Genomic DNA, 25,192 nt, shown 5'->3' on the forward strand with positions numbered 1-25,192 from the left:
ACCCCTTTACATGAAGCTGTGTATCATTAGAAACATGGTAGTAATGTTGAATGGTCGTGAATCCAACCCTCATTTTGCACGACCATTCAACACTACTACCATGTTTCTAATGATACAAAGCTTAATGTAAATGGGTGAAGTATCCCCTTAATGAGTCAGCGTTAAAGGCATTGCAATGAGTTCAATAATCCACGAGATGGCACACTATAGTTAGTACTTTGAATTAGTTCAAGATGCAGTACATACTCCAGGCGACAAGGGGCGACATTTTTTATAACGCAAACTATAGACAATTCTATGTAGAGCAAGACAAGCCCAGTGTATCCACATTCTGCGGCTTTTTCGGATCAGTCTGGTCGGAGGGGAAAGACCACAGACCTGTTTTTTTGTTGTCGTACTGGAGGTGGAGTTCCCTGTGCTTCAACTCCGGGACGTTTGCTGCAATGTTAACGCAGAGCTGAAATCTACGACAGTGCTGTCTCTGATACATGAAGGGTAACTTAAGTTAGTTGTTATTCATTGTTACAGCGAACATCAAGCCAGAGCTAAAACTACTCATCGTTAATTCTTGGGGGGGGGGGGGGGGGGGGTTTGCTCGCGAAAGCCAACGAGTAAACGTCAGGGGCTGCTAACTTTACGTTGCTAACGTAGAAAACATCGTAAATTGAGCTAAATAAACACGGAAGCGTGAAGCGATGTTCCCCCTCCTTTGTTGGGCATTTTCACTTCATTTCCTAGTTAGCAGAGGTGTTACAGCTAGCTAGTCAGACACCCAGCCTACAGACGCAGAGGGACGCACGTTGCTTTGGATTTTGTCTTTTTCTTTCTTTCTTTTTTCTTTCTTTTTTTTAAACTAATTTTGGCTGATGAGCAAAAAACAAACATGCTGAGAAGAAACCCCGAGGCGTAGCTAATCGGACATAATACGTTTTTAATTAAAGGGATCAGCAGTCAAAGCCAGGTACTAGCAAGCTAACCACGGTGTGTACACTCACGAACTCAAGAAGAAGACACATTGAGGAGTGTAGTATGTGTCTGCTCTAAATCTTCATCTAACTACATGTATTTATTGATCGATTAATGTCGCCTCCCTCTCACTGTTAAGATGACAAGAGTCAACGAACCTGGGATCTTTGTTTCACTGTTTAACATAACTTTGAATGTCCTGATCTGAATTATTAATCCAGTGTTCTCTTGTCTTGCCAGAAAACACCTGGAGTCATGGAGTTCAACAGATTGGTGACCTTGTGGATATTGTGTTTGTGTCTCGTTGGGGAAAGTTGGACTGACAAACCAAGTTCACCTCCAGCAGACAGCCAGACTGAAAAGGGAGTGTTAGGTGAGTTAGCCACCTTCACATGAAACGTTGTTTTAAACTTAATTTAAGCACACACACACACACACACACACACAAACACTATATACTACTATTGGATTTAGTTTAGAGTATCACCGTTCGTCTCTGTGATGGTGCATGCACTATATGTAGCCATGCTGAGAATAGTCATGACATTCTCCATTAAGCCCTGTCCTCAGACCCATCAGCCAGCCAAACAGGGGTAATTGTTTAAATGGCTTGTCGGGCAAAGCGGAATAGCTTTAAGTACTTTCTTAATCAATTAATCCAAATAAACATGTTACAATTTTTAAAATATCAGAGATTGCGATCACGACTTTGTTTGTTTTAGTAAGTAAGCTTTATTTTTCCTGCTTCCATTGAAATCATGTAAAAACAAAAAAGTCTTTACAACCCCTCAAATATTGAACGCACAATACGTTAGAGTGTTATATAATGATATAAGAGATACTAGACGTGTATTACTCTACTTAAGGATTCAAATTATTTTAATTAAGTTCTTGTTCTTTTAGCCTTGTTTTTTTTTTTTTTTCGCACCCATACACCAAGACAAATTCCTCGAATATGTACTGGCAATAAAAAAAGCTATTCTGAAAATATGTATCACAATACAGAGTTAGGGCTCCATATTAGCTTGATGTGGATCTGGAAACTGAAAGCGAGGAGTTGTATTTAAACACCTTGACACAGTTCACTTTTTGTGATTCGATCAGTGGGTTTTGATTTGACATTTTTGGATTTTGGAGAAACAATGCAGTATCACCAAACCTAATGTTTGAATACTTTTCTTACACCACCATTGGTCCCCGTATGTCTCTCATTTACAGTGTGTGTCACGAAAGTTCTCACCTGTGCAGTCTTGTGTGTTCGCGGTAATGACGGCGTCTCATGACAGCATACTCACACAGTGCCGTCTGCACTTTGAACTGAAGGCTTCACACATGTCGAGTGACTTTAAAAAGCGTCTCCTGATAGAAAACTTCAATTTACATGATATATTCTATCACTGTGATAATCTCCTGCCTTATTCCATGAAGAGATTTCACATAAATGGAATTTGATTTATCAGACCCTAAAATGAATTCTAAACTATGAAACCTGAAACTATAAGTGACCAGTATGAGCAGGTTAAGATAGACTGTCACTCAGCTTTTTTTTCTAACGTGTGCAGGCAGCAAAAAGTTGTTAGTGATCTTTAAAACAAAAAAAAAAAAACCCCAGCTGAACAGCGAGGTGAGAACTGCTGAGACAAGTCTCTCACACACCTTTTGCATCTGAAGCACATTTTTCTCAAATGTGTCACATGCCCCAAGAGGCCAGCGTGTGAGAAAATATTACTGACAGTGATTCTCAAAGCTTGAGAGGGATGCTGAATACCTGATAGGACATAGTAACTGCTGCTGGAATAAAGTGACAAAGTTATGGAGCGTGTTCTTTGTCGACATGCTGGCACACAGAATGACTTGCGTAACAGGAGTTCTTACAGAAAAAAAAAAGAAAGGCAGGCTGACTGGTATGTAAATATCTTATCTAGTGTCTCCGGAGGTTTGCAAGCCAAATGAAAGAGAGGGACAGTTTTGGGCGTATGAGAGTGCTACAGGTGTTAGGCCTAACTAGGTTAACTGTCGCTCTTTGTGTAACATGTCAGTGAGTGTGTGAGAGTAAGTTCATGTGTGCTATGTGGATTTGCAGGTTCTCTGCTTGCACGCTGTGGCTCAAACATTAAATTTGTAACACCCGGAAGTTCCTGCTCTGCATCCAGCCCTCCTACTTCTGGTTTAGTGGTTTCAGGTAGAGACATGCAAGGCTTATATGCCAACTACAAACTTAACCATGGTTCATTTTCATGCAAACAGTGACTGCTGCAGTGATTCATTTGTGACATGGTGAACCCCCTGCTCTGTCTCTAACTGTTTAGCCAGCCTGTCGTAACATGTGGTTCTAGGGATTAAACAATGTGTTGATAGGATGCGATGGTCAGTGAGAGGGGAAATTATGCTGCAAATGTCAGCGCGAGACAAATCCAAATACTTGAGGTTGATGAAGCACTTTAGTGTGGTGACAGTAATGAACAAAGAAGCATTAACAACTGCTAAGTTAAATGTTGTTCTGAGGATCATCCAGGCAACCAACACAAAAGAAATTAGACTAAACCATGGTCAAGCGTTTTAATTTATTGAACTGTTGTGCATCATTAGAAAGGTCCAGTCCACATTCTTATGCAGGGGATACTATTTTGTTTCTAAACGTCAAATAAAAGATGTGAAAGCTTATTTTGAATGGTTCCAAAAGAAGCCTCGACCCTGTCACACCTCTTCCTCTTTTGTGCTTCTAATGCAATAAAGTCCGCACAGAAACATACTGTGCTTCTGTTATAGTTTAATTCAAACCTCACTCAGGTTACAACTCCCAAACTTACAGAAGTATCACGGCTAAGATAGCAGCAGCAGCAGCAGCAGCAGCAGCAGCAGCAGCACAGAGAGGTTATATAAGAGGGGAATTCAAAGGAAGGGAATAAAATATACACTAAAGAAAAAATCACGAGCAGTGTTCTTCTGAAGTCACTGCAGCCAGGCGCTTTGAATTCCCATTGCTGTTGTTACAGGTATCATGCTGTGCTTTTTTTTTTTGTTTCCTTCTCAACAACTCAAGTCTCTGCACTGCATGACTGGCATCTTCTTCTTTGGGGGAATGTCTGCGTTATCTGTGATCCCTCAGGAAGGAGAGGGAACACACGGGGCAAACAGACTCCATTAGATGACTTGAACTGAATGACTTTACATTCATCATGGATTTATGTTTGTATTCAATTCATCTTAGAGCTCCACAACCACAACAACTCCTTATTGATGCCTGACAGTGAAATATATATACATTTTTGACTTTAAGTGAATAATGATTAAGACGGTGCCTGTCTTTGACCAACACAGTAGTTTCTGTGGCTTCTTGGTAATGAAACGCACAATGAATAAAAAGGCCTGATGTAATCCAGTCTTTGTCTTCATCAAAGGAATTGTGCCGTTTGGTTGTCTTCACAAGGCAGACGAGAGCATTGACATCATGACATCAGTGCTCGGTAACACCTCTGCTTGGGATTTCTTAAAATGGAGGTTTTTGTGTCCTATATAAAACGCATGAAATATTCTTTACAGTCTCATAAAAAAGTCACAAGAAGGACCAGTAGCAGACTCTTCCAACATAAATAATGCATTAAATTCAGACTATGGCTACACAGCTGTTGCTTTTTATGGCTAATAAAAAAAGGGAGGGGAAACGTCAACTGAATAAGAACATGATGTCTGGAATTAAAAAAAACAAAAAACAAACTCTATAGCGCCTGGTGTCATTGTTTGGCGTCAACCTGTATTTTTTAGTCACATTGTTGTTAACAGAGCAGTGTAACCGCTGCACACACAGTCTCAGTCTGACCCTGCATGAAGTGAGCAGAGTAGGGTGATGATGTCATCACTCGGACAATGCCCATTGGTCAATTGGTCCAAACTTGAAAGGCAAGTTTGGTTGTTGTTCAAGTTCTTTGGATGACCGAGCAAGAACAATGCTGATGTGAACTACAAAGAGCCAGACATGAATCATGATCGGTAAAATGAATTGTAAAGGTATTGATCTATCTGTGAATTATAAAATATACTTTTGTGATCTTTAGCAGCGATGAGCACATCTGATCTCCGTTCACTAAATCGACGCCCTCTTGTCCGTCTCCTATTGAAACCGTTCTCTGAATGACCTGATGGATCCGCGCCGACCCACAGGTGTCGGTCTTTTCACGCCACCTTGACATGATCCTGTGTCTCCTGCAGATTTTTGTCTCATCGACCAGCCGCTATGCAAAGACGAGAACGCCCTCCTCAGCTTCGAAGCCATTCGCAACATCCACAAGCAGATGGATGACGACGCAAACGGCAACGTAGACGTGGTCGAGACAGACGGTGTAAGTACCAGCCTACGTATTGAATAATTTACAGAAGCCTTTGATCTTTTATGGGGGTGGGGGGGGGGGTCTGTGTATTATGGTCTCAGAAGTGGTCTTCATTAACTCAGAAGAGACTTACAGGTATCATTGTCATAATCCTCCGTCATCTGACTCGTCAGAGGATTTGCCGCTAAGATGGCCGGTTAATCATAGCCAAGTAATGATCTTAACTCACTCTAAGTACCTGCAGGATTTGTCCTGTTTATGCTCCACTGCCCCTTTTTTAGTGAAGTTTGTCAAATAATTAACCTTGTTCACAGGAAGTCAGGTTGTAAGTGGGATAAATGTTGCAGACATGGAAGTTGACACGGTGCAAACAACGACTTACAAAGGATGTAAGTGCAGATTTAATCCGACTGTTTTTTTTTCATGAGCTAAAAAAAGTTCACTGGCTTTATTTTTTAAAACAGGGATTAAAGAACCATACAAACAAGTAGTTTATCTCCTTCCACAGCTGGGTGATGCTCATCTGAAGTCCTGTCTGTTGCTTCTCAGACTCTCCTAATGTCTTTAGGTCACTGCACATGGCCCATTTAGTTTATATCCAGAGCTCTAGTCTAAACTACATGTTGAGGCCTCCTGGAGCCTCATGTTGCTCTAATTCAGACTCTGGCGTGTGTCTGTATCAGGCAGCCTCATCACTGCAGCCACCCTGCCTTTTAGAAGAGGCTTTTTCATGTAAATACCTTTAAGGCAGAAGATCAAGTGCCGTACAGTGAGCACTCACATCTGGAGTGGCTCTGCGCCTTGAAATGGAAAGCCTCGAAACACCGACGAGTTCTTCATCACACCAGCGCTGCTTCCTGTTATCACACAGCAGTTGAATAACCAGGATGTCTTTATGCTCGAGATCAAAGTCTGCATCCGGCTTCCAAGTTAAACGCGTCGGGCCATGGCTACATTATGGAGGTCTCCCTTATATTCCAGTGCATGTGTTTTCTTAGGAGCGTGATATTTCACCTGCAGCACAGACCTTCTTTTCTCCCTGTAGTGAAATCCTCCCACACCTCTCTGTCAAGAAAGAAAAGGCTCCATGTGTTGCATGAGTTGGCTTTTTGTGGGAGTGCAAGAACTTGTGTAGGTTTTATTTATTTTTTAACCTCATGTCTGAGTATCCTACATTAAAGTGGGCAACTCGGGAGAGTGGTAACTTTGGCCAGTAGCTGACCATTTATATTGTTCCCACGGAAACATAAAGAAAATATTCATTTTATTTATGGATTAAAAAAAAATAAAGTGTTTCTACTGTCGGTGGTTTGACGATGTTGGAGTGTCTTTGCTGGAGTTCATAGTGAATTCTCTGTTAGTGGTGTTTAGTCATGTTACTGTGATAACACTTGTTTTAAACAGTATAAACTTTGAATCATCTATAGAATGAAAGCTTTTGAAACATCGATCATATTTTCAGTCATATTATTCAGAAAAAGCTGCAGACAAAATTGTGCTGTTAAGATGTTGTGTGTGAGTCCGGGTGCATTTAGTGGTTATAAAAACAAGTAACACATTATTGGAGGTCTAGGACTTAAATTTGTGTTGCTGTGTTGTAACAGACAACCTGTGGTTTTAAAGGCCCCATCCCATTTCATTTTCTCACCTGTGTTGTTTTGTTATTGACAGAGTGGATGTCCTGCGCTGCCTTCAGGTTATTGAATAGTGTTTGAACAAATCACAGAGTGCTTTGTTGAGATGTTTGTTGTGCAGTGTTTCATGCTTCTTGGCTGTTAGTGAAGCACAAACGCAAATGAGCCCGAGGGAGTGCTTTTTCTTCGTCTGGGGATGGAAGGAGGGAAACAGGTCATACTGCTAACAAAACTCTCCAAACCACTCAACAGCAAACTTTTATCCACTTTGTGTGAAAAACACGGGGCTCTTCCTTCAAACATTCAAACATTTCCATCAACCCACCACCTCGTTGGATCCACTTGTTTAGAACGTAGACATTTGGAAAGGTCTGATAAATATTTAATTCCTGATTAAGGTGGAACATTTAAATCCCGCATTGCAGCAACAGTCAGAACTATTCTCACTAAAGCTCTGTCTGCTGACACTGAGTCAGTTAAGAAGCTGGAAATGCGGTTTTCTAACACGATACATTGAAGGTGAGAGGGCCGGCTTCTGTGAGTGAAACCCTGTGCAAACCAATATCCTTGTCTTCCTGCAGTTCCTGAGAGAGGATTTAAACTACCACGATCCCAAGGCCAAGCACAACAGCTTCCACGGGGATGACCAGTTCATCAGCGTGGAGGACTTGTGGAATGCATGGAAGGGCTCTGAAGGTACTGCTTCGAGACATGAATGGCTGCAGTGACTGAACAAACTGGCCTTTCTTTCAGCTTTCTTTTTTGTTGTTGTGATTTGTATTATCAGACCGACTATATGGTGCAAGGCTTTTCAATGAGCTACGAAGTATTTCCCTGTGACCAGAAGTCTGTTGCACACATTCCCCCGCTGCTTGACCCTCTCACTCGACTAACAGAGAACTTTATGGAGGTTATCAGAGTGCATGTTAAGCAAAGTGCAGTGAGCCCATCAGCTCCAGACAGTGGCAGACTACATATCCTTGAACCTGTCGCCACAAATTCACCAACAGGTTGTGCGTGCGTGCGTGCGTGTGTGCGTGCGTGTGTGTGTGTGTGTGTGTGTGGCTGGGTTATCTGTACTCTCTGAGAGCTCTTTTCACGTGCTCTATCTGCACACTTGTGTTTTCTCACACATTTTCCTCCAGCTACCTATCATCATACTTTTTTTTTTTTTTTTTTTGCCACGAGTACAGACCAACCCTGCATTGCAGATTCTTGACAAAGCTCTGGAGGTTCTGAGCCAGAAAACTGGGGAGTGTGTGTGTGGGGGGGGGGAAGGGTTTCCAAGAGAGCAACACAGATATCCCACACTGTAAACCGTCTGCAAGGAGCTGCGGAGCATTTTTACATCACCCTCTTATTACAGACCATGTATTCCATCAAAGGCACAGCTGCCACGTGTTGATCAAGTGAAGCTGAAAAGTTGCATGATGATGACGACACTTTATTTTTATTTTTTTATAAATCTGTGCCTTTTGAATCGGTACAGATCAGATTAGTGCTAACTGTCAGCGTTTATTTTGTTGCACTGTGTACGTAAACGTTGGAAAGATTTAGAGTTACGAATTACGAATCATATTTAATGCTTGGTTTCAGATTTCTAAAGAGAATCGGCTGACCGTAAGACATCTGTTTTCACTCGGTAACTTCCCTCAGGATGCTCTGCTTGGCCCGCAGTGCAGCCATCTTCAGCTCTCAACTTCTGCCTGTTCAACTGGTCATGTGTTTCACTGGCGGAAGAACGGAGGTCGACCGCCTTCTTCCTTCACCCCGAGAAAGACTTCATATTTGCTTTCTCCTTGTTCATTGAATAGGATCATTGTATTGTTGTGCAAAACATACATGTCTGCGTGCCTTTTTTTCCCCAATTCAGGGGAATTAACCGATGTGCTTAAAAGGTTAAGAACCTCGCTTCAGTGAAAGTGAGTCCTGTAAGAGGGATCTCCTCACTCATAGCTCCACATACTGTACACCCATCAGTGAGTCAGGCCTTTAGAGAGCACAACACTGAACATCTCTGAACTGTTGCTCTCTCACTTCAGTGCTTTTAATAGAAGCATTTGTGTTTCTGTAAAGCATCATTAAAACACACTTCTGCAGGTATTAGATGGCTGACAATCAGTGAGTGCTGTAACCATGTGTTCTGATTTCTCTTCTTTTCAGTGTATAACTGGACAGTGGATGAGGTGGTGGAATGGCTCATCACATACGTGGAGCTCCCACAATACGTGGAAGCGTTTCGCAAGATGAATTTTAACGGCAGTGCCATGTCCAGGTAAGGGACGGCATCACTTTTGTTATCTTTAGGAAAACACAACATTTCAAAGCACACCAGTGCAAAAAAAAACAAAAAACAGTTGTGGCTTCTATAAGGCCCGCCTGACAGTTGTGTTAGGAGATGTACATTAAATGCAGTTAGCTCAAAACTAAAGTCATGCTTGTTAGGGATTAATGTAAAAAATATAATTGACTGTATTGAACTCAGGTGGTGCCAGTAATTCAATAATAACTTCAGTATAACTTTTCTCAATGTAGCAAAATGAGTTTCTTTTCAATCGTTTTATGTTGGATTTATAGATTTGTCATAGGCTCATTACTCCTGGCTCTGAATGGATGACACCCTTCTTTTTTCTTTTCTTTTTTTTTGTTCTCCCAAAGTGACTAAGTTTGTTCTCTCTCAGGCTCGCCATAAAGAACGCCACCCTGACTCTCTCAATCCTGAAGATCCTGGATCGCAGCCATGTGCAAAAGTTGCAGCTCAAAGCTTTGGACACAGTTTTATTTGGAGCACCTCTGAGTATGTGACTTTTTTTCTCTCTCTTTCTCTCTCTCTCTCTTTCACTTTGTTTTAAAATTCAGCAGCTCTCATTCATAAAACTCCAGTTATTTGTTGCAGTGTCTTCAACACCTTGACTAGACAGTTCTGTCAGTTTCATCCTAGTCCATTTAATCAGCATGATTTATTTTTTCTGAAATGTCAAAAGTCTGTCTGTCACATGCTCGTAGAGATTTCAGTTATGATGCACTTTACGTCCCCTTGGGGAAATTTGTGGAGTTATAAGGCTCTACCAACACTTTGAACTTAGCGTTCCACATGAGAGACATCGCTCTGTCTGTGAACGTGTTTGACCTACTACATGGCTCATCCACATCTTTCACCCAACCAGTTGCCTTTTACATAACTGCTAATTACAAAGGCATAACAGCTTCCAAATAAATGACTCACCACCTCATGGACCTCTCTCTCTCTCATAGAAAAAACAAAACTCGATCTCTGTCAAACATCTGGAAAGTTTTGAGTTCTTCTTAACCGCCTACCACATTTACCAACATCCTGCTCTCTTCATTCATCGACTTCTTGACTATGCTTTGTGGATTTACTCGCTCAGTTGACTTTTTAACGTACAGCGAGCGACCTCGGCAATAAAAGGGAGAAGTGTTGTCTCTCATCCTGTATCAGTTTGAGGGATTGAAGCTGAACGTTGGAGCACTCTGCTCTGTATTCTGGACACACCCCTCTGCGCACGGAGACAAATAAGCAGGCCCCTCATCCTCCCTGTCTCCACTCTCACTGCTCTGTTGCACTTGTGCAGCTACAGATTTGTGATCCATCAGGGTTTCCCCCCTTTACTTACACGGGGTTTGTAAAATCAAAGATGCACGATGAATTGTTGTTTTTTTTGTTGTTTTTTTTTGCTCAGCTGTCATTCCTCTTGGCTTGACTTTTCTTTTTACGTAATATCACTTCTACATTTCCAACACTCGCTCCCAGAATGATGGGGGGGGGGTCATATTTACAGCAGGACGGCAGCTTGTGAGAGCAGATGTTTGCCGTTGACGGCGAGAGCAGGAAATATAATGAACCTTTAATAGAAAGCAGGCGTTTGCGTTGAAAAGGATTGTGTGTGTGTGTGTGGCGGCCTGTGTCTGGCATGTGTCACTGTGGATGCGTGCCGTCCGAGTCACACCAAAGGAAGACATTAGCGAGCGTTGTCTGGCTTTGACAGCCTCTCAAAGCCAGAGGCTCCCTCGAGCAGTCCAGTCTTCTTTGTGTAGCAGCAGCACTTTAAGACACATCTCACCGTGGGGGTTGATTCTGATCTAGTGGACAGGTGTGTTATGATTTACACCATCACAGTTGGGTGCAGTTATCTCCACCTTTTTGTGGTTAATTAGCTGTCACTTTGTGCTCGGTGGGCAGTGTTTCAGAGAGGCAGCGAGTCGCTGTATGATACGAGCACATGACAGAGAGAGGACTCCAGATGACAGAAAGCCATCTGTGTTTCCTGTTTGGACAGATAGTGGTGTAAGCAATTAGGAAGTTATTTTGTGAAGTACGGCCTTTGCTCATGAGCAATGCAGACACGGGAGAACATTTTCATACGTTGATTTCCTCTAAACATTGTGGCCTCATTCTGGAGAGTTGTCCTTTCCTTATAACGTCAGTGATGCAGGAAAACACTCGCTAATGAAGTGTTACTGAAGCCTTCTGATTGTACTTATGTATTAAGTGAATCGAGATAAAAACACGAGCAGTGGCTTACAGTCGAACATTGTTTTAGTTTCTCTCTTCTGGCACATTCTTTGACACAATAGCAGGCATGGCTGGGACAACTTCCTTGCCAATTTGCACTGGACTTTATAAGCAAATTCTCCAGGAATATACACAGTGCTTCTGAAAGATCATTTAACAAAAGTTAGAGTCTTAGTATTTCCAGAGGGAGAGTCCATGTGGGGAGAAATGTAACTCCAGAGAAGACAGAAAGAAGAACAATGGGATGATGAAATCTGAAGACAAATAAAAACCCTTTTTATTGTTTTCTCTCTCTCCTGATTTGACTTCCTCTTTGTGTCACACCAGGAAGTAGAAGTCAGGCTTTTGACACGTCTTTCCTGCACACACCCCTCCGCAGGTCAACAAGAAAAACTTGCTGCATTAGCTCGGATCTTGCGTGGCAGAAATCCAGCCAGTGTTTGAAATGCTGCATGACAGTGCTCTCCTGACTCGTCAAATGGACGTCATTCAAACCAGACTTTTATTTGAAGAAGGCCTTTGTGTTCAAGTTCTCCTCACTGCAAAACTGGTTTTGAATCCGAGCTGAGGCTTTTTACAAATGGCTGCTTTCAAGCTGCTGTGACTTGATAACAATAACACAGTGAGAGCCTCGTGATACTTCAGATACACGGCAGCGAGGACTTGATGAATAGCTCAGCATGTGTGTCTAAATGTCCTCGCTGCCATTGTTTGGTTTTCTGTGCATGTTTGTAACCAGGCAGAAACAGGAGGTTAAGCCGGCTTGATAGTGGTCTTTAGCAACAGCACCCTCTCACCGCAACCTGAACTTGTGCTGCTGGCTTTTCTATTTGTGTCACTTGCAGTATGAGTAGGCTGTGTTCGAGCACAAGCTTTGCACCACATCCTTGTGAAGTTTGCTCATATTTAGATGTCCTAATTTATGGTCTTGAAAAAGATTTCCGAGCTGAAATGCAAGCCTCCGCTTTTATGAGTCCGTGCCGTGGTTATTAAAATGTCATTTTTTTTGTTTTTGTTTCAGTCAATCGTCACAACCACTTGAAGGATTTCATGCTGGTTGTGTCAATAGTCATTGGCATGGGGGGCTGCTGGTTCGCCTACATCCAACACCGCTACTCTAAGGATCACATGAAAAAGATGATGAAGGACCTGGATGGCCTGCAGAGAGCCGAGCAGAGTCTACATGACCTACAACAGAAGTGAGGGTTTGTCCCGCACGCGCGCACACACACACACACACACACACACACACACACACACACACACACACACACACACACACACACACACACACACACACACACACACACACACACACACACACACACACACACACACACACACACACACACACACACACACACACACACACACACACACACACACACACACACACACACACACACACACACACACACACACACTTATTTTGTGTTTAGCCTTGAATTTTTTTTTAAAGAAAAAAAGTTTCTCCTCTTGTTCCCGTACATTCTGTCACTCTGTAGTGTAAATCTTCAAACTTATTTATCACCCTAAACTGAGATTGCTTTTTTACACACACTACCAACAATGTGTCTTTCACACACTTGTAAAAACTTGATGATGTTGTGCCCATGTTGATTTCAGCCAAAGCTTAAGGTTTGCTGTCACTAAAGTGAATTTCTTCTGGCACCTGTTGAAGCAGACAGTCGAAGGAATTCAAGTCGGATATGTCTTATCTACGTAGTAAAATCAGTGACAGATGACTAACTGCTAAGAATTTAAACAGTGGTTTTGAATCCTATATATAAGTCCAGAGTAGTAACTCAGTCCTATGTCATAACCTTCACTGGGTTGCGTGTACAAAGCCACATTGTTCTAAAAGGAGAAGTGAAAAACTGTTGAGTAATGAGAGACTTCAAGAGCTCCGCTGTGATTCACTGGACAGACCTTCAGACAAATCACCTTTACATGAGTCATGTGAACTAAATCTGACCACTGAAGCAGATGTAAGACCTTTATAAGGATTGGTATCATTTTGACGAACTATGGGGCAGCTGTGGCTCAGTTGTAGAGTTGGTCATCACTATACAAGCTCAAGTTCATTTAGCAATAGTTCTGAGAAAAGTCAGTGCCATCTGAGTTCAAGTTGTCCGTACAATTTGTCAATCAGGCATTCTCATTAGTCGTTTAGGTCTCTTTTTTTAGCTTCAACAAAGCATCGCATTCACAAGCTTACTTCCAAGTAGACTTTTTTTTCCAGTTGATCCAATCATCATGTACTTGAGGTGTCATTTTCACTTGGACTTCTAAAAAGAGAAAATTAATGCAAATGGACAGGCAGTAATATTAGTAACCAACATGGCCGCATTCCATAATCGAGTGGAGACTGGGGAGACCATCAGTGTTTGGCCGGCTCCAAGTACTTCCATAAAATCTGCCAGCAGCTACTTATCTTCTGTCATGAGGCTCCAGTGCACGTGATGAAGACATGAGGTTTGGCTTTAGTCAATGAATGGAGTTTGATGGCAGTCAGAGTATTTCTGGTAGCATTGGCTCACACTTCTTTACTCTGCATCTTTTACTAAACTCATATAGTATATATATAGTATATATATCATGGGATCAGTTTTCTTTCCAGCACAAACCTAGATGCAGATTTAGCCTCAGTCTGTGTGACGCTCAGTGAAGGTTAACGTGTAGCTAACTGCTACCTCTCGGGGAGGACAACCAGCTACCTTTGTTTGTCCACAGGTACATTTGCCCCTTGACATCAAGCTCCCACTGTGGGGACGTTTAGGCAGTTCAGTATTTGCTGGTGGTGATTAATAAATAAGCCCTGAATGTGTTTGAATTGATGACCTCAGTGACTCCCGCAGTAAATCACTTTTTAAACTCGCTTACATGATAGAAGACGTTTTGTTCTCACATGTGACCCTTAATGCTGATATCTGGAATATCAGCTTATTGCTGCCTTGGTGATTGAAGGTTTAGTGTTTATTTGGAGTTTCTTGAGGCAAAATGAAGGATTATAACACAAATCATATTATTTTGGTCGTGGAGTGCTTGGAATGTTCCTTTTAGGTTTTCGCTGTCTCTTCTTCATCCCTTTAAAGGATACTCAAACGTAGCCTCATCTCAGACTCAGGACAGGGTTTGTTTTTTGTTTTTTTCTGGACGGTTGATGGTCAGTGTGAGCATGTTGCATTTTAAAATAGATTTATGTTTTAATTTTCACAAAGTTGTCTGGCAGAGTGCATCTCGATAACGAGCAGTGGTCAAAGTGGAAAGTGTTCATCTCTGGGGATTTCTTGTGTTATGGGACAATAAAGCCAGAGAGAGGAGGAACAATGACGGGCGTTTCCACATGACGTTACTGTCCTGATGCTTGAGAGCAGTGAATAGGGAGAGGTGAGCTGGAGCAACACGTTCAGTATATTATACAGCCCTGATATTCTCTTTGTATCAGCTGGATGTTTAGAGGACACCAGTTTGAGGAAGACATTTTTGTCAACCTCACGTTCTCGAGTTCAGTTGTTCATCAGCCGAGAAAGAACGGGAGATGATCGTACTTTTGTTGGATTTGAAAGAGAAACACCGAAGTGTGATGGATTGTCAGTGGAGACAAACTTGTCCCTTGATAAACTGCCAGCTCAGCCCTCTGATGCCTCCGTGGCTTTATACTTTGATCAGCTGTGAACACACACCTGCCACTGCTGGCTTTGAAGTGGGCGCTCACTTTTTCATGCTAAGCTAATCGCTTGTACCTTGTTCTCTTGTTCTCTAGTGCAGATAAACCCTGAGAGATTTGAAAACATCTGAAAAGTGAAGACATTGTTCAGTGGAAACCCTAAATGACCACACTGTCTGTACACAGAACCTTGACCGTTAATTTAAAGCTCATGTTTTGGTGTTCAGCACCACAGTATAATTTATCTGCTGCAATTCAATAATGTGCAGTCACCAGTCTGTAGAGCTAATAAGCACATTGTGGGAGCAGGCAAAGCCGTTTCCTTGTTTGTCATGAAGAAGAATATTTCCCATAAGGCATTGTCATCTTAAAATGACTCTTCATTATGAGAATGATTTGCAGAAGCTTCTGTTTTAATCTCTTCTATTCATTACCGAACGACAAAGTTCAGCAAAATTGAGCTGAGTCTGAGCCTCAGACACGAGGCGCATGCCTGTGATTCTTAGACATAACAGAGTGAGTGATGCACATTAAACTCTCGTATCAGATTCCTGCTATGTGTTACAGCCTGCACTAACCGGCTGCAGGAAAGGATGTCATGTAATATTGTCGGTCAGCGTGACACGCAAGCAGAGGTTGTTTTTTTTTTTATCTCACATGGTAAGTGATTTTGGAGCAGAGAGAGAGAGAGAGAGAGAGAGAGAGGTATGTCCTCTGTCTGTAGCTTTTCTTCCTGATCCCTGCCGCCAGCTGCTCTCTTTCCATACCTTCAAGCAGATCCTGTGGTGGTATCGAGTAGCCTGGCCAAGCCACGTCCCCTGTTGGGAGACAGTGGGAGGAGACTTTCCTGGGTGCCTGTTACAGCACTGTTTGACCCAACCTCCTCCTCCACTGGTTTAGAGATAGCTTAATGCACCACTGCTTAACTTGCCAGCTCCAGCGCCAAGTCACCCAAATTTGGATTGGGGTGCGGCACGCACACAGCCTCCATAAGGCTGGTGACAAGGATAATAGGACTTGTGATAGACATTAGAAAGTGTATTCTTCTTCCACAAAAACAGTTGTGGAAAGTGACGAAGGATGAATGCAATGCATACGATGTACAGTATAAGTACTAGTGTTTAAAAATGTTTGTAATGACTTACCGTCTTCACCTTCTCCTGCAAAATCTGCAGAGACGCTGTGTCTGCGTCCTCAGAGCTCTGCAGTGCAGCTCAGGGGAAACGGCATGAAGCAATCTCTCTCTGGGCATTGTAGCTCTGCCAGTGCTTCGAATCTTAGCAAGAGATCGTCAGAGGTCAGGGTCGAAAGCATTAGCCGGACAGCTCACCACCCACATTTTCCATAGTTAGCTTCGTGGCTCGTCTTTCATTTCTCTGCTGTTGTGTTCAGCCTGGAAGGAAAGCAGCGCTTCTCTTCAGCGAGGGGAACTTTTTATGTAGCTTGGTAATAAACAAAGTAGTTAAGCAAAGGACTGTCCAGACGAAGTGCATCTTAGTATTATCATCTGAGAGTCGAGTCCCAGAGATGATTTGCTAACACCAAATGTACCGATCTGTTTTCTTTGTAAAAATCTACGTTTGATTTCAAATGCTGCTTAAAAGTGTTTGAAGGTGAGTGGGAGGTTTTACTTTGGTCTAAATTAATGACGCACTCCCTTAAAATGTATGTGTCCTATTATTGCATCATGGGTGACAAGCCCCTCTTTTAAAAGTAGCCTTTTCTTAAGGCTAGTTTAAAAATATCCCACATACAAAGCGACATGTTAGTCCTGGAGCACCGGGCACCAACACTGTACTGTTCTAAAGTTACACACGGGCAGCTGTTCCCATTCTTGGCTCTGCTGCTTCTGATGTCAGTTTATTGTGAGCTGCTCAGCAGCTGACCCTTTCTCCTAGCTTTCTGCATGTTAGCCATTGTTTCCGGTCATGCATGGCTGATACAAGTCCCACATACCACACATACTTGCTTGCACATCAAGCTTGCACACGGGCACTACTTGTTTTGACCAAATTAAGCTCTGACATATTTTTTCTTTCTTTTTGTCACCAGGCTGCAGATCGCTCAGGAAGAGCACCGTTCAGTAGAAGTGGAAAAGGTCAACCTCGAGCAGAAGCTGAGAGATGAGATCAACACAGCCAAGCAGGAGGCCCAACGCCTGCGAGAGCTGCGAGAGGGCACAGAGAACGAACTGAGTCGCCAAAAGTACGCTGAAGAAGAGCTGGATCAGGTACCTACCTATTACTAACAAAGTTTCTAGAATCTTGGGGCTTTAATCCCCCCCACAGGAACAAAAGAGTGCTGAGACTAAGAGAATAGTATCTTATGAAGTTCCAAGGTGTTCTCTGCACAGTATGTTTAGGTCTATCAGATTCACACTTGCTATAGTATAAATACACCCACCAAAGTCTGTGTCCATTAGAGATGTTGGCAGTCGAAGCAAAGCACATCCCACACAAGTTAAGAAACCACATGAGTATTTGTTCGGGGGACTATCACAGTGATCTTATTCAGACACCTCTCTTACTGTTTGTTTTTCATTCTGCAAAACAAGGGGATGACTAGGAGACCTGGAAGGCTTTCAGAGTCAGCGTAGTCACAAGACGATATTACACAATAACAACTATTTGGTCAACAAGAGCATATTCTTGTCCATTCATTTCCCTGACTATGCAATGTCAATGCAATTCCTCAGATTGTTTTCAAATCTCCTTATGAAAAGAATCAGAACATGTTAAAGATGAAATACTATTAATATTATAATATTATTGATACTGTGGATTAAAGTCTGAAGGAATATAAGGTCGTGTGCATGTTACACATCAATTTGTTATCTAACGTTTGATTTGCTTGGCGGCAGGTGCGCATGGCGTTGAAGAAAGCAGAAAAGGAGTTGGAGTCCCGAAGCAGCTGGTCCCCTCCAGAGTCTCTCCAGAAGTGGCTGCAGCTCACCCACGAGGTGGAGGTGCAGTACTACAACATCAAGAAGCAAAATGCTGAACGGCAGCTCCTGGTGGCCAAAGAAGGGGTGAGCACTCCAAACCAAACCGCACTGAGCAGCCTGTGTACTCTTTGATTACGGTCTGAAGCAATAACATAATATTATAATAATGTAATGTTCAAATAAATTGGGTTTACATTTCAATGTCAATGCTATGTAGAAGTAAGAAGCAAATATTTGATGCAGCTTAAAGAAATATCCATTCTGTCCTTTTAACATTGGTTCATGTTATTGAGAGTTGATGTACTGGCTCTCTGTTTGTGCAGAATGTCAACAGCAGGATTAAATGGTTGGGGGGGTTTGTTTCACAGGCAGAAAAGATAAAGAAAAAGAGAAACACTCTCTTTGGGACTTTCCACGTGGCTCACAGCTCCTCCCTGGATGACGTGGACCACAAAATACTGGCAGCAAAGTAAGACTGTAGACTAACCTTAAAAGAGCGGATACAAACTGGTGTGAGCTGCATTTCGATTGCAAATGTGATTTCAAACTCTCGTCTCCTTCTCTCTCTCTCTCTCTTTTTTTTTTTTAACAGACAAGCCCTCGGCGAGGTGACGGCCGCTCTGCGGGAGAGGCTTCATCGCTGGCAGCAGATCGAGATCCTCACAGGTTTCACCATCGTTAACAACCCTGGCCTTCCCTCTCTGGCCTCGAGCCTCAACCTCGACGCCAGCTTCATGGGCGGCAGAGCCACACCTCAGCACTTCATCATGTCGGACGACATGGACGACTTGGACGAGGATATCGTGCCTGGAATTCTGCAATGTAAGGGTTCATCCGAATCTGTCGGCTCTTGTGTGGGAAATAGCAAACGAACCCCTAAACACTCCAAGACCCTGCTGGGAAAAAACAAAAATCAGCCAACATGAGAATTTGGACTTTTTTTTGTATCATCATCATCTGAATTTGTCCTTGTTCCTCTGTGGTGGTGGTGAGGGTCAACCATATGTGTGATTCATTGAATGAGCGCTGTTTTACATTTGTATATTGTTTATTATGTAAATTCACATAATTGTCTTGTTCCTTTTTAAGCACATCTCCAGCCTATGCCTTTTGTTAACAATGCTCATTTTGGATAAAAGTGTTCACTTGATTGGCGAGCTATTCTGGAGACTGAAGACTTCTGTGATTGTTCTCTGGAAATTGATCTGTGAAGGAAAATATATTTCTTAATGAGAACATGACTTTGTGCTGACCTATTTTTAGTGGTTGTGTCCTAATATGTGCTACAAACCTTTAGAATCTGTTTTTGGTCAAACGTCTACAAACTAAGTGAGTCAGTGTACAGTTGTTTCTTATTGAGGTTAATAATTAGAACAACAGAAGCTCCCAGAGGCAAGAAAGAAAACATCTGGCAATCAATTTTACTGATATTTGTTTCCTTCCTTTTTTATTTGACGTATGGTCAGGCTTCTTTTATCTATTTATTATTATTTTATTCAGACGCTTGTAAAAATATTCAGGGGAATTTCTTAATTCTATTGGCTTCATAATTAAAGGTGAGCAAACAAATATTAGACTCAGAAAGTCAGCATACCTGTCAGGGCTTCTGTACAGGAAAATGTACTAACATTTTGTACATTTTAAACATTCATTCTTATTTAAGGCAAAGTTGAAGGTTAACATTGTTCTAGGGTATGACAGTAATAGTCTTTTGCCTTCCTGTTTTAGAGTTAATATTTGACTTCTTCATATTGTAATGACCAATGTTTGGGTTTGACCGACTTCAGGTTAATGTTTCACTGCAGAATCCTTTTCCGCCTGCAATAGTAAGTCTTTAAATTCAGTTTAAATGCACTCCCTAACTCACTCCCCTCTCTCCCTGCACCACCTCCCTGGCATTTGGCTTTCGCTGCCGTCTCATTGGCCAAACTACAGACGGCACCCGATTGTTGGAACGGCGAGCCAGCGACCTGTGGTTCATCGGTTCAGACAGTCGGCACTTGAGGAAATATTCTGGTTGGCCACTTGTATATGCCCCAGTTCACTATTTGTTTGACTTGCCTTTTCTTTCCCCTTGACTTCAAGCCACACACAGCTGTGTTGCTGCTGTTGACAGTATGCTGCAGATGGACAAAGGACAGAACTGTGTTCATCTAAAACACACCTGACCCCCGTTGTAAATGCTTGCTTGCAATCCTCCTCTAAACCTTGTCACCACCCAGTGCCCCCCCCCCCCCCCCCCCCCCCCCCCCTTACCTTTTACTCCCACCATATTTTAAAAGAGCACCTCCTTTCCTAAATGGACTAATTAAGCCTTAAAGATGTTCATGATTTCACTTTGACATTGACTTGTTACTACCCTCGCTGTTTTGTTCCTTTTTGTTTGATGTAATGTTCTTCTCAGTAATAGGACAGGTCAAATTGGGGAGTTTGGATTTGAATGTAATTAAGTCTGATGGCTGAATGCATCATTCAGGCTATTATAAACTCCAAGGTTGAAGTCAGTTAAAGTCAAGAATATCTCCCCCAGCACCTAAATATCTTTCCACAATCTCCCACTGGTCTCCCTCCTTTTCCCTCAAACTTTGAGTCTTTATTGATAATGCTGTTGTTTTGTCCCCACAGCTCCCAGTATGATGTCCCTGCGTCAACGCCACATTGACCCTCAGCTGGCCATGGGCTCCCAGAGGTTGGTAGACAGTTGCCTATTGAGGCAGCAGGGCGAGGGATCCCCATACCTATCCAGGTCTCGGGCCTCCCTCAGACAGTCTCGCAGCCATTCGTTCGGGCAGCTCGATTGTCTCCCTCTGCCTCCTCTGTCCTCGGCTGTGTCTCACCCCTCCATCATCTCTGCCTCCAGCCTGTCCTCCTCTTCCTTTTGCTTACCCAGCTCTGTGGGTGGCGCTTCAGCTCCTCATTCCTCCCATTTATATCATACTTCTTTCCAGCCCTTGGAGCCCATTCCTGATTTCACCTTCTCAGATGCCTCCAAAGCACACAGTGACAACTACGGGTACCCGTCTCTTTCCAATTTCTCCACACACATTGCATGTGCGTGGGCGATCATTTTTTCCTGCCAGCTGCTTTTTTTTTTGACACTTATGTATCATAACCACCTTCTTCTGTTCATCATTTTCTCTCCCATATCTTTTTGTCATGTCAAATATTTTTCCTTTTTCTTTAATTCCATTTGCTTTTACAACATCCCAGATACGACTTCAAAGAATCTGTGCATTTACATCTCTTGACCTCTCTCTGTGTACCTGTAGTTTTTTTTGCCTGCACAACTAACAAGTGTGGAGTTCCAGTGCCCCGGCTGATCCCAGCGTGTCCTTGGCTTTGCAGGCATAGTGTAGATAAACCCTAGCATGCAAGGCTTCAGCTGTTTGCGTTTGTTTTTATCTCTCATTTCCTCTAACTTTGTTTTTTTCCCCTCCCTCAGGGACCTGAATCGCTCTGACTCCGACTCCTCCCTGTCCCTGTCCCAAGTTGGTGATCGGCTATCTGCCTACAGCTCCAAAGGCCACATGATCAAGCCCACGACTCTCTTGCATGGCCTGTCCAGCCGTGCAGAAGATAGCATCTCTCTCCACGCTCACACCCCGAACGGAGGAAACCGCATTCTCGAGGCCAATCCAGCAGATCCGAGATCCGACAGCCCGATACTCATGAAGAAAGTGTACGGCATGCAGAAGTCGCCCAGCCTGGGGGAAATCAACAGCCTGACAGAGTCATCCCGCTCCCTCAGCCCCAACTCCACTGAACCTGACACGCCGTCGCCCACAGGAGGAGGACAACCAGGGGTCGTAGGGGCAAAGGGCGGCAGTCGCATCCCGCAGCTGTCCTCCAAGAAAAGCCCCCTGGAGGAGGACAGCGGCTCTACAGGAGAAGACACAGATTCCACTGCCAGCCGCAAGAAACACACCTTCAAGATCTTCAAGAAGCAGAAAAAATAAGGGCTACATGGACTACAGGCTCTAAAGCTGTTAGACTGAATTCCTCTGTTTGTTTTCTGGAAACAAGTTTCTGGTCAAGTGATGGCACCCTTTGTTGCCGTTGCGTCTTTTTGTAGGTACAAAACCTACTATGAGGATCGAGACTGTGGGGAAAAACCAGTTGTTCAGTTTTATCTGCTTCTTTGGTCAACGTCGAATATATGGGGAATGGGTAGGTTTGTATATTGGAATGTAAAGTATTATTTATTCTGCAGGAAGTTTGTGCCAGTCTCAAAGGGAAACGCGTCTCCCAGTTGGTTTTCCTTTTCTTGTTCTATGATCTATAACATTTTGCATGTCTTCACTTTTGTTTGACTGATACTCGAATGCTCTTGGTGTTGGCTTGGTTCTCGTCGCTAGCCTGCTTAGACAACCCTTAATGTTTTGTTGATTACTACCTAACCACCTAGCTTACAAAACCCAAAGTGAATGCGCACACGTTTTATTTTGATTGAACTTTGTGCTTTGTTTTTATTGATGGTGACAGCTTTTTCTGTCTTGTGTTGTCTTTGTCTTCTTGGCAGAGCTGTTGACACATGAAGTAAGTCCTCCAACGGAAGAGTTGTAGTAGAAAGCTTTCAAAAGTGTGGAACAGAGCACAGTAAGAACAGCAATATTCTGAAAACAACGGGGATTAAAAAAGATTCCTAACAACATACGACCTTTGAAATCATCCAAGATATGGGCTTTAATCGAGTTGGACAAGAGGTAAATCCCCTCACAGAGTTATTCAAGGACCTGTAGGATCGCAGCTTTATACCTTATGCTTTATTTTCAAGAGCTTAAGTTGAGTGCATGTGGGCATGAGAGAGTGAGAGAAATATACTGTTATGTAGCTTTTCTTTAAATGTTGATAAGTTTAACCTTACTTAGATGCTACTCCACTAAACCAGGATTTGAACAGGTGTGATACAAGTATCCTAATATGATAAGGCAGCAAAGATACCAAACATACAAACCAAATTTCAGTCCCATAGACTGCAAGACATTCATTTTTTGTTTGTTTTGTTTTCATTTTTTGTCATCATCACATTAGAGATGATGATAGACGATTAGAAGAGTGAGTACCATAAAGAGCTTTATATGAATCAAAGATCTAAACTGAAAACATCTGGAGATTTTCATTCACAACTATCAAAGATCAACTAAAATGTTTGGATACATTTTTATTATTTTGATTTAAAGTTTACTTGATGTGGACAGACCAGATGCATTGACTTGAGTGTTTTAGCACGTGGGCTAATTTGCGGCACAGGCGGCTTTTGAAACAAGTTCCACTCTCAAGTAACATGATGTCGCCTTCAAGACTGTTTCTTTATCCAGTGGGTGCAAAATTAGCTTTGAGTTTGGCTCCTGCTGTTGTCTTATTGTATTGTTTCTGTGATATTCAGAAATAAGGAACTCGTCAGCAGTGAGTTAGCGTGGTAAGGGCTGTAGACACAGGGCTGTACCTTATGCTCTGTTCGATAAAAATGTTCTCTATGTAATCCACCTTTTATAGAAGATTCAGTACGACAAGTTGTGGAAGCAGAAGTCAGTGCCTCTGTATTTGTAGTGCTTTGAGCCCCTTACACACAGAACACAAACAAACATGATATACTGTACGTACAGTCTGTAAACGTGTATGTTTGAACACTGAATGTCCAACGGTATTGCTGCTGTAACAGTACAATCAGTACAGTATGTTTACATTTGTTACAGATCATTACTATCCTCCGATTACATTGTGCCAGTTTTAATATTGACCGCTTCGTACGAGCACAGAACTATGCATCAGTAGTTGTAGGTGATTTTTAAAGCAGAAGAGACGTCGGGCGCTCCTGACCGATGAACAACCAAAAGTGCTGTAAAAGACACAGAGGGCATCTCCCCCAGCCTCGTAATGTAACAAGTGGTTTGGGTTAAGAAGATATGTTTAAATATTTTATTTTAGAAACCAGTTAAAATATATATATATCAATTTCCTACTGGTACTTTTCTAATGTGTCATTTGTACCTCTTTTGCACGACAGCTGTATATGAACTACGCCGTCTGAATGTGCGATTGTGTGCGTCTGTCTGCTCCCAGGAAAATGCACTGTCACGTTGATGCATGTCAACGGCTGTAACGAAACCTATATTGGGTTAAAAGAGAGGTTCATCTTGGGGTCGCCGGTGGCGCAGCGGCAGTGCGCGCGACCCCACGTATTGGGGCTCAGTCCTCGCGCGCGGGCGGCCCGGGTTCGCGTCCGGCCTGTGGCCCATTTCCCGCATGTCTCTCCCCACTCTCTCTCCCCCTTTCCGACTCTATCCACTGTCCTCCCTCTATCAATAAAGGCAAAAAGGCCAAAAACAAAACTTTAAAAAAAAAAAAAAAAAAAAAAAAGAGAGGTTCATCTTAAACTCTTTACTCCCCCCTGTCCTCCTTTTTTCCCCCTTTCTTTTTGCTTTTGGCTTCTATTTATGACTACCTGCAGTATATTTGTACAAAGAAAAAGATAATTTTTTTGCATCTTACTTGATGGTCTCGACTTTTATGGCACTCCTGCATGATAGCAATAAACTATTTTGAATGAAATATGAGTTGATTATTTCACTGATACCACACTGCATACAACACACCACCTTGGTCTTTATTTTAATTACAGTCTTACAGAGAAGTTTGTTCTCTTTTTAGAGTAATTTCACTCAAATGGATTTCGGATTAAAGGTAGATTCAGGGTAGTGGAAGTCTTGTTTCCGATGCTTAAATTATCTTTTGGTAAAGCATTGGTACTAAATCCAATCTAGAAAGCACCGCCTTACCTGCACTGTGTGTACAGTGGTGGGTGGGGCTGCTGTTAAATATTTACCTTCACTTCTAAGTCTGTGAGGTGGAGCAGGATGATGTCCGGATCTTGAGGCTTCTTGTTGCTCTGCAGGTTTTAAGTCTTTAATGGAGAGCTCAAGGAAAACACAGCGTGAGCCATGGATTTCATTACAGTGTCTACACATCTGTCTGCTGTGTCTCAGTGTGCAGGTAGATGCATCTTTCCTTCATCGTTTCTTAACCTGTCTTTGTTTTCTAGTTGATGTCATTAGCATTTACATACATGGTCTTCTTCCTTGCACAGATGGTCTTAGGTTTCAACCAAGTTATTCT

At 42.6% G+C, this 25,192-nt stretch overlaps 1 protein-coding gene across 6 annotated transcripts; it reads left to right on the forward strand.

Moving 5' to 3' along the window:
• The first annotated feature begins 262 nt into the window (after positions 1–262).
• On the forward strand, positions 263–24,605 carry stim1a (stromal interaction molecule 1a). 6 transcript variants are annotated; one of them, XM_079353311.1, is made up of 15 exons: positions 263–495; positions 1,207–1,339; positions 5,176–5,306; positions 7,510–7,624; positions 9,092–9,203; positions 9,610–9,725; positions 12,484–12,661; positions 17,185–17,362; positions 17,993–18,160; positions 18,445–18,545; positions 18,669–18,928; positions 20,012–20,092; positions 20,702–21,089; positions 21,519–24,206; positions 24,442–24,605. In XM_079353311.1, exons 2-14 carry the CDS (start codon positions 1,222–1,224, stop codon positions 22,030–22,032), a joined length of 2,460 nt encoding a protein of 819 aa, XP_079209437.1. In that variant the 5' UTR covers positions 263–495; positions 1,207–1,221; the 3' UTR covers positions 22,033–24,206; positions 24,442–24,605. The 6 variants fall into 6 exon arrangements, with proteins under 6 accessions (XP_079209437.1, XP_079209432.1, XP_079209434.1 ...); XM_079353306.1 differs by lacking the exon at positions 20,012–20,092 and having other exon boundaries at positions 264–495; positions 18,669–18,898; XM_079353308.1 differs by lacking the exon at positions 20,012–20,092 and having other exon boundaries at positions 267–495; positions 18,669–18,898; positions 20,702–20,765.
• The last annotated feature ends 587 nt before the right edge of the window (positions 24,606–25,192 follow it).

The sequence above is a fragment of the Symphodus melops genome, assembly GCF_947650265.1.
Source record: "Symphodus melops genome assembly, chromosome: 10".
Lineage (NCBI taxonomy): Eukaryota > Metazoa > Chordata > Actinopteri > Labriformes > Labridae > Symphodus > Symphodus melops.

What these genes read in the sequence shown, in the direction of transcription:
- stim1a (XM_079353311.1), top strand. Translation starts at nt 1,222, where the DNA reads ATGGAGTTCAACAGATTGGTGACCTTGTGGATATTGTGTTTGTGTCTC. An exon ending in CTACATGACCTACAACAGAA is followed by an intron (nt 12,662 to 17,184) that starts GTGAGGGTTTGT and finishes TTTTGTCACCAG; the next exon opens with GCTGCAGATCGCTCAGGAAG. An exon ending in ATCCGAATCTGTCGGCTCTT is followed by an intron (nt 18,929 to 20,011) that starts GTGTGGGAAATA and finishes GCCAAACTACAG; the next exon opens with ACGGCACCCGATTGTTGGAA.